Raw genomic sequence first — 9,355 nt, 5'->3', positions numbered from 1 at the left:
AGAGAGAGAGAGAAAAAAAGCCTCAGAGAGGCCAGATCGGAGTAAATTGGGCACAGATGGGCTGGGAGGGGGTTTCTCTCTCTCCCCTCACCGAGATGCCCCTGCCGCAAGCACGGCTTCAATTAGTCTTTTCAGAAACCAGAGTTTTATTCCCCCAAATTACAGAATTAAAAAAAAATTAAAATTCTTGAAGTGTTTGCGGTGGGGATAAAGGGAACCAAGCTCCTCTGTAAGTTGGTTGCACAGATGGCTACCAAACTGTTAAACGGGCCACCCCACAAAGGTCCCACCCCAACTGGAACCCAGGATGGCCCAAAAAGCTGGTAGTCACCTATGCTTCATGACAGGGAACTCCATCTACTGCACACCTCTGCCACAGAGTGCCTGTCCCTCTCTGCTTCCCTCCCCTGGGTGAGCCCTCCTTGTCTCATGGGTTTGATGTCTACAAGAAGCTTTTTCACACCTTGAATGTTCCTGATAGGAGGCAGCCAGGAGGTCAGAGGGACCTTCCCTGGTTGAATGCCTTCATGGACAATAGGGAGAGCAGCTCTCTCGGAGGAACATGCCGTTTGATGCTGAACAGCAGGGGAAGCACTTCATGTGGGAATTCTTTGGCTTCCTCTGTCAAAGAAAACAACAGACCCAGTCCATCTCCCAGGGTCTTCCCAGTGCTGCCCAGATGCACAGGCAGCTGAGACCAGCTCCAATGTGCCTGATGCTGCCCCTGGGGCACAGGCACAGCTCGGCTGCCTGTACTGGGCACAGACTACAGGGCTCCTGCCTGCACTCACCCGCGCCCTGCCTTGGGCACATGTTGCAGGGTCCCAGGTAGCCAAGGGCCACAGCAGTTCTCAGCGTGGGAGGAGGCTGTGAAACACCACATGCTGTTCACAACTGGCTGGCTCTAAAACCCATTTAAACACTCCAGTACACCCCCAAAAAGCCAACTTGTCAGAAGAGCACATGGTCACCTCGCAAAGGTTGATTTACAGAAGAGTGGCAGGCACTGGGAGCCAGAGATGTACAGGAAGACATATCAGAAGTGCAACATGGGGGATGAACACCAAGGCAGGGGGGGCCAGCCACTGGGAGCCAGAGATGTACAGGAAGACATATCAGAAGTGCAACATGGGGGATGAACACCAAGGCAGGGACAGCCCTGGGGGACCACAGCTGACTCACAGGACAGCAAAAGAAAACAAGTACAAATCAAGGACCAACAGACACAAACTGTCCCACACGAGTTGCCCATCTCCTGTGCTGCCTGGTGCCTCACTGGAGGAATTGGGTCAGACCAAGGCCACACTGCAGCAAAAAGGAGGGAGGCTAAGACTGAGATGGGGCAGGACAGATATAAGCCTGAAGAGGGAGGAAAAGTGTTTACTAGAGAATTTGATTGTTCAAGATTCCTTTCATTTAATACCTGAATCTGTGATTAAAAGTTTGTGTTCAAGGCCAGAACGTTTTGCAGAAGTTCCCCCCATTGAGACTGTTTTGCCGGCGACACCGCCCCCCAACTGCCAGCACCACGGGATCCCAGCACGAGGGATTCATTCAACACAAGAACTGGGGCAAGCAAGCAAGTTTACAAGTTTCTCAGGAGTAGCTGGGGCTCCAGAGACCTGGAAATACATGGGAGGGGAGAGAGGGAGCAGCTTTTCCTGGGGAGAACTACCCTTGGCCAGCAGGGTCTGAGACAGACCTCCCTCCCTGGCCCCAAACCTACAGATCTCCTCCGGCTACTGAGAGCTCCCAGCTGAAGGTCAGACAAGCCCATGTGATGGGAAGGACACAGACACGCTCTGATCCCACATTTGCAGAAGGATTTCAGTAGGAAGAGATCTCTGGAGGTTGCTCAGTTCAACTGCAAAGTTAGATCCAGCTCTCCAGAGCTGACACAGCCAAGCTCTGGCTTCGGCGAGCCCAGCTTGCAGCTCCCCAGTAATGCTTCCTGGGAATTGGGATGCAGGCAGGGTGGGTCTGCTCCCAGTGCCCTCCCAGCATCTGCAGGGGCAGATCAGCCCCCTCACACCCTCTCCCACAGCTGCCCATGCTACTGTCGCCCAGGGAGGTGACTCATGTGCTGGGAAATGGAAGCCTGCACCTTCCCGACAGCCGTTGCTGCCCTGTGCTCCAGCCAGATCTCTGCCCACAGCAGCCCACACACCAGGGATGGAGTCAACACCCTTGCTCTGTGCTGGGCACTTGGCAATAACAATTCAGCAAACATTCTTGCTTGTCTTTTAAACTCCAGGCCCTCTGCTTTTTTTTTTTTTTTGCTTTTTTTTTTTAACCTCCTGCACCCAGCTCTTCTCAGTATCAGTGTCAGCACCAACCCTGACCTGGGCTGTGCCAGCACTCAGCACATAAGCACCTGGGAGACCACCACGGCATTTATACTGACAACAGGATTTGCTTGCCAACAATATTCTCATCAACATTTTTGGGTCACCAGAGCACGGAGCCCTCAGGGAAACCTCTGAAGGGTGCCAGGCATCAGGTGGCAGCAGCAGTGCCACCCAACCTGCAGGCATGTCACCAACACCACCGCCTGCTGTCCCCAGCAGGAACAGGTTTGCTTTCTCCAGAGATCCAAAAGCTGGGAGCAGCTGGCAGCTACCCACAGGAGGGGGCAAAACTCCAAGAATACTTATTTTTCACATGAGATAAAAAGCTGTTCCTTTGTCACACACACACAGAGCCACAGCTCTGCTATGGATGGAAGAGCAGAGTCCAGTGGTCTGAGGGCTGGGATTGCTTCCAGCTCTGCCACAGGGGCTTATTGTACAGACAAATCTCTTCCCTCTTTACCACCAGCTCCTGTCTGTGGCACAGACACCACTATTCATGCACCTACCAGAGACCTGGGCACCTGCTTCTCTGTGTGGTAGGGGGCCACAGGTAAAAACTCATCTCCTGGAAGCACCACTTCCAACTCAGTGGCAGAGACTCTGGTTCGGTGACACCTCAGCTGATGAACACATTGAACCCAACAATGGCAGAGACCACACAGAGCCCCCTGGGTGGGTGGAGGACAATGAGTAGTACTTGATCTCTAGGTGTCCAATGCAGGGAGCAGCCTCCAGCCTGGCCTTTCAGAAGCATCATCTCCCACCACATGGCCCAGCTGCCTGCACAGACAAGCAGTGGCAATGCCACTCCTCCAACAGCCAAGGCTCTCCCAGAGCCTCCCATCCCTTCTGGTGCCAGTGTGGGCACTGAGCACAGCCCAAGCCAAACACCAGGAAGGCAGAGCCATAAAGCAGTGCCTTCTTCTGTGCTTGATGACTCTGGCTATAGGGAGATGCCTCCTCAGATACCTCAGCCCACTCCACCAAGGCCCACTTGAGATCTCTTTATTGTCCCAACGCACATCAACACCCCCAGACATCCAACCACTGCCCCCCTTTCCCCATCCACCTTCAGCTGGCGAGTCCCCACCCACCCTCCTCCATGAGCAACTTGGCCATACGGAGCGTGGCTGCTCCCCAGCCCAGTCCCCCTAAAGCAGCACGTGGTACCTTTGGGCTGGGAGTTGTACACTGCAAACATGTTGATTGCCACAAGCTGGAGCATGCGGTTGCTTCCGATGGGAGGGGGGCTGTGCTGCAGCAGGACCTGGAACTCCCTCAGGACCTCCTCGGCCACCGCAGGGAAAGTCTCCATCCTGCAGACAGAGAGAAAGAGAGAGTCTGTAGCGCGCAGGCTGCGCTGCGGGGCGGCCGGTCGGCACAGCTCACCCAGTGTCACAGCTGCTGGGGAACAGGGACCACCCCTTGGGTGCTGCCTCCCATCCAGGAGCCATGGGGAAGGAAGGTGCAGGCTGCGACGGAGGCAGCTGCAGCTTTCCTTAGAGAGGGCAGCGAGGGATTGCTCTGTGACCGACAGGCAGCATTCCTTTGGCAGGAAAACACGGCCTTTATGAGTCATTTCTGACCAACCATTTTTTTCTACTGACTTCTACCAATCTGGGAGGGGTGCCAAGAGGCCAGGCAGCTCACTTGGACCAGGAGCAGCCCATGGGACTCCCAAGAAACCCGGGCTGCAGCAAACTGCACACACTGGTGCCACATTGCGGATGTGGCAATTCCAGTGCATTGAACATTGGCCAGAGCGTGTGCTTCCTCCAGAAGAACAGTGCCTGTGAGCTCCTCACTGTGGGATCAGACCCTATGGCACAAAGCCACATCCACCTCCCTCCCCCAAGGCTTATACACTCCCTAGCACTGTGATTGAACCCCTAAACTTCATCACTCAAGAGCCCCACAGGACAAGGACCTGCAGATTTAATGACTGGCCTCATCTAGCTGCTGGAAACATCCAAGCTGGAGCTGGTCCCTGCAGCACACAGCTCTGCTGTCACCCATCAGGACACAGCAGCCAGCGGCTGCAGTGCCACAGCTGGGGCTGGGCTGGGCTTTCAACACTGCTCACGAGACCCCATGGAGATCTGACACATTTATCCTGCTCTTCATCTGGCATCACTGAAGGAATTAGCTGAGGTTACTTATCGGATCCTCAGTGACCTCCCAGCTGAAGTGGGGTTAAAAACTGAACTGGTTGCAAAGAAGAGCTCACAAAAATGGCTGAGACATGGCTGCCCACAACAGCCCTCCCAAAGAGAGTCCTCACCTGGTATCCCATGAAGACAACTTTATAACCTAGAAGCTGCCAAAAACCTTGCCAACCATTGGGGCTGGAGGGGAAAGGTCCTCCTGCCCCATTGCCTCTTCTGCTGAGCTTGCTGTGTTATTTCTTGCTCCTACACCAGGAAAAGACACAGCTAGACCCACCAAGAGTGAATATCTGTCCCACAGCAGGCATCTGCTCCAGCTATCACTGACATTGTACTCGTGTGCCCACACAGGAGCAAGGGAGCCAAAACCTGCAGCCAGTGAGGGAGGCATTTGGAGCCAGGGCAGCAACCTCAGGGGCCTCCAGAGCAATTTCCTCTATCTTCCCCTGAGAGATTCAGATCTTGTGATATCAGCACACTACAGGCTGGATTAGCAAGCCACTTCTGGTAACCCACATGGGCAATTCTGCTGGGCTTCCCCAACAGACTTTCAGGACAGTAATAGACTATTTTTAAAGACAGAAATGGCTTTCTTCTTGATCATATTTCACAAGTGCCTTTCAACAACCAGTCCTACTGAGCAGCAGGGGTACCCGCTCCCTGGGCACTGTTTGCTGGAGCAGTTCAAAGTCTCTGTTACCTTCCCACAACCAGTGGCTGTAACAAACAAGCCCCTTATACTTTGGAGCTGTGCAGAACAGAACAGTTCTGCTGGTACAAAAGCACTGCTCCCCCTGGAAAAGGCAACTTCCCTGGATTTGGGGAGCAGCCAGAGAATTAGAGCAAACTGATTGCTTCTAAAGGCTTCCTAATTTTGAGATATCTCAGACCACATCCAGCATATCCAGCAACATCCTTCTAGGGCAGAGAGGACACTGGGGATGGAGGAGCCCTTTACAGGATGGGTTGTTAGTGAGGAGATGAAGATTACTGCCATAGAATAACACCAAGGAGAAGTGAAGGCTTCCTCAGCCCCACCAGCTGTGCTTTGACACTGCAGCACATCTGGAACAGCATGCAGTAACCCCACTGAGCTCAGAACTAGCAGGTCAGGAGCAGAGCGGAAGCTTTTAATAAATTGCTTACCTGTGGTTTTAGGAGCAAAAGAGTCCAATTAGGGCAACATTATCTTTTCCATACTTTTAAGGGATAAATCATCAAAGATCCTGCCCAAAAAGGACTCAACTGCTCTTCACCTTTTACCTATTTTAAGTCGGAAGCTGTTTAGCAGGGCTGGATGATTTTCTCTTCCTGTGTCATGGTATTACTTTCTAGTTCCCTCCTAAGTTCTTCAGGGGATATTCTACCATTAAACATATTTGGGTTTTCTAAATGACTGTCCTGGGAAGCAACTGCCTCAAATGCTGCATCTTAATGTCACTGAAGTCTCAGGAGCGAAATGTGCAACCTCTGCAGCATTCCCAGTAATCCCCCACTGGCACGTGTTCAGCTGGAACGGGGCTGCAGAGCCCAGGGCAGCTCCCCAGATGCTCTGCCCTCCAGTTACCAAACCTGCCACGGGCTCCCACAGCTTCCCCTCTCTTTCACCCCCGCTCGTTCTCTTTGCGGCACGCCAGCCTGCTGCCCGCAAGCAGAAAATCAGTGTCTTGTGACTCAGGGAGGGATCCAGAGCCCTGGCAGGAGCTGATTGCTCTCCCCTTCGCCCTCAGACACTCGGATCTGCAACAAACTGGCCAGCACAGCTCCTGCCTCCTGCTGCTTTATGAAGGGTCCAGAGTCAAGCACGTGACACTCCTGTCTGGTCACCCCAGAAAGTGTGCTGGAGGGAGCAAGCACAGGGGTTCCAGGTCAGCACTCGTGTGCCCTGTGTCCTGCACTTCCCTGCTACTGGAGGGAAAGGAGACAGGCCCAGATCCAGGGAACTGTACATCTGAGTCAAAAAACCAATGCTACCTTTACCTAAGTAGCCTAGAAAAGGTCTCTCAAGACTGTAACTTGTAGCCACTAGTTCCACAAGACGCTGAAGGAGCCAAGAGAGCTCGTGAGGCTGCATCTGCTCACGAGGCACTGGCAGGCTCAAGCAGCCACCACTGTTGCCAGAGACCACGTGAACCTACAAGAGGTCTCTCTACAACAGCCACCCCATCACCTGGCAGCAAGGGCCAGGCTGGGCCCTTCTTCCAAGAGAAGCCCATCAGCTGCAAGGCTGAGCTCTGCTCTCTGGGTCAGAAGGATGTCCCCCAGGCTGGGACCTCAGCCCAGGCCTGGATCAGGCTTGCTTTGCTTCAAGGGTGACTGTTCAATTACTTGAAATCAGTTTCTGACAGACGTTGCCAAGGGCACTTTGCATAAACCTGTTCCCACAGTCAGGGCAGCCCTGAGCTATGAGGCTTCCACCAAAATGGCAGCAAGGAGGTGAAGGGGGAGACTTGTCTCAACATGCTGCAGATGGCAGCTTCCAGCCACTGCCTGGTGCTGCCTGGAGGGCTCTGTGCTCCTCACAGGCAGCAGCCCCCCAGAGCCCCCTCTTCACTGGCCAAGAGGGGGGTGAACGGGAGTGGAGTGGCAAGACCAGACATTAAGGGGGACATGAGAGAAAACAGCCTCTAGTTCTTCCCATGTGTGTATCAACCATCTGAGCTCAGCCTCTGCCAGGGGGTACCAGCACACAGGCAGGACCTGTCCTTGAGGTGGGGGAAGAAAAAGCCCTGACAAAAACCAGTGTGGATGGGAGGGTGGGTAAGGAGAATAAGAACCAGGAGGCCAGGCCTGCAAGAATTCACACCCTGTGCCCTCAGCTCCAAACACAGCTTAGTTGCTAACAATATTAAATTCCAAAAAGACTTGTAATGTAGGAAAATAAAATAAACATCCTGCACACTTACCCAATCCTGGTAAACAGCTTCCCATGGGCATGGAGAAAACTGAGGATGAACCTTTTGTTCAGCTGCATGGGAAAGAGAAAAAAAAAGAAAAGGGAGAGAGAGGAGAAAACAATTAAACTCTCTCCGATTTCCTGCGAATTAAGAATGTCCCCAGTGACAGCAGAACCTGGCCGGGATGCTGGGGGTGGCACTGGAGATGGGAACCAAATGGACTTGCCCCAGCACCGCGCGCGCACAGCGGGGCACGCGCCCAGCAGCTGGCGCGGGAGCGCGAGCGCCGGTGGAGACACAGCGCCCTCTGGCGGGCGCGCGGGGACCCGCACCGGGACCCCCGCACCGGGAACCCCCGCACCGGGAACCCCCGCACCGGGAACCCCCGCACCGGGGACCCCCGCACCGGGGACCCCCGCACCGGGACCCCCGCACCGCCCCGGGGTCAATGCGGGGGAACCCTCAGGCAGTTCAAGGCAGGGACCCGCGGCTCGGGGGGCTCAGCAGCCTCTCGCCCAACGTCCCCACCAGCAGGTTCTGCAGGGAAGTCGGGCAGCCCAGCCAGGAATGGGTTTCCAAGAGAGAGGAAAAAGAGAGGGTATTGGGGTGTCAGAACCATCACATTGCTTGGGTTGCAATCCAGGACCTTTAAGCTCACTGAGTCCAACCATTCACCCCACACTGCCAAGGCCACCAAGACCCGTGTCCCTCAGCACCACATCTTCCTGGCTCTGACACCCCCAGGGGTGGGGGCTCCACCCCCGCCTTTGGCAGCCTGGGCCAGGGCCTGACAGCCCTGCTGGGAAATACATTTGTGCTAATATCCAATTTAAACCTTCCCTGAAGCAACCTGAGGCCACTTTGTCTCATCCCATCATTTGCCACCTGGGAGAAGAGATCAATTCCCCCTCCCTCCAACCTCCTCTCAGGCAGCTGTAGAGTGAGAAGGTCTCCCCTCAGCCTCCTCTTCTCCAGTCTGAACACCCCAAGTTCCTTCAGCTGGTCCTTGTAACACTTGTTCTCCAGACCCTTCCCCAGCTTTGCTGCCCTTCTCTGGGCACACTCCACCACCTCAATGTCCTTCTTGCAATGAGGGGCCAAAAATTCAACACAGGATTAAAGGTGAACAGAGACACCTTTCATTTCACTCCAGCCTTAAGCAACTTCAGAGAAGGAGCTGGTGTTCAGACCTCATGGAAAAGCCCCACAAAGTCTGCAGCATCACTCTTGGACTACCAGAGCAACACAGAGCTATGGAGATACAGATGGAGGTGGCTGCAGCACATGGTCGATGGCATCTTCCCCCACACATAACACCAAAACTTGACTTGATTATTTACTGCTGCTCTAAGCCACTTCTGCCAGCTCAGCAGAGCTTTGGGCTTTCCCAGTCCTTATCTAAATGGCTTTGAAGAAGGCTGTGGGTGGGTGAGCAGTCACTTTGCCGGGCCCTGGATGTGGCTGTGTCACACCAGGAGCAGGCTGGCCTCCCTCTTACCTTCTCCCCAGCAAGAGGTTTTCCTCTCCCGCCTGCACAGTCTCAGGGTGGTGAGAAAAGCCAGGCCCCAGGCCCCGCCTGCGGAGATGCTGACCAGAAGCAACCCAGAGCACCAGAGCTGTGCTCCCATTCCAGCAAGATTTTGCTATCCCAAACCTCTCTATGAAATTCAGCAATGCCAATTCCATTTCCAGGGGGATCAGATGGGCAGAGGGAGGACAAGGTGAGCACGCAGGGCTGTGGCAGTGCCTGGCCAGGCAGCAGCCACACGTGAGGCTGCAAAACAGCCCCCAGCCGCTGCCTCCAGGCACCACAGAGCTCCCAGCCAGGCCTGGCTCAGGGGGACAGTTATTACAGGCAGCCCTGGCATAACCTCCCACCTTCATCTTCTGAGCCCCTCAGCTCACATCAGGACTGATGGCAGCTGCTCCCCAGGTGGGATGG

General features: G+C 54.5%; 1 protein-coding gene across 1 annotated transcript in view; it reads right to left on the bottom strand.

Moving 5' to 3' along the window:
• The window catches only part of SMG6 (SMG6 nonsense mediated mRNA decay factor), a 124,382-nt gene that overhangs the window by 92,073 nt on the left and 22,954 nt on the right, over positions 1–9,355 (bottom strand). The window contains exons 9-10 of the mRNA XM_009995127.1: positions 7,423–7,484; positions 3,522–3,667 (exon numbers count right to left, since the gene is read on the bottom strand). Coding sequence (XP_009993429.1) covers positions 3,522–3,667; positions 7,423–7,484 — 208 coding nt within the window. The remainder of the gene's footprint in view (positions 1–3,521; positions 3,668–7,422; positions 7,485–9,355) is intronic.

This window comes from Chaetura pelagica, unplaced genomic scaffold (assembly GCF_000747805.2).
Source record: "Chaetura pelagica isolate M959 unplaced genomic scaffold, ChaPel_1.0 scaffold713, whole genome shotgun sequence".
Taxonomy (NCBI): domain Eukaryota; kingdom Metazoa; phylum Chordata; class Aves; order Apodiformes; family Apodidae; genus Chaetura; species Chaetura pelagica.
Note: the sequence above shows the minus strand (reverse complement) of the source record. Positions and strands in the feature narration are given on the sequence as shown.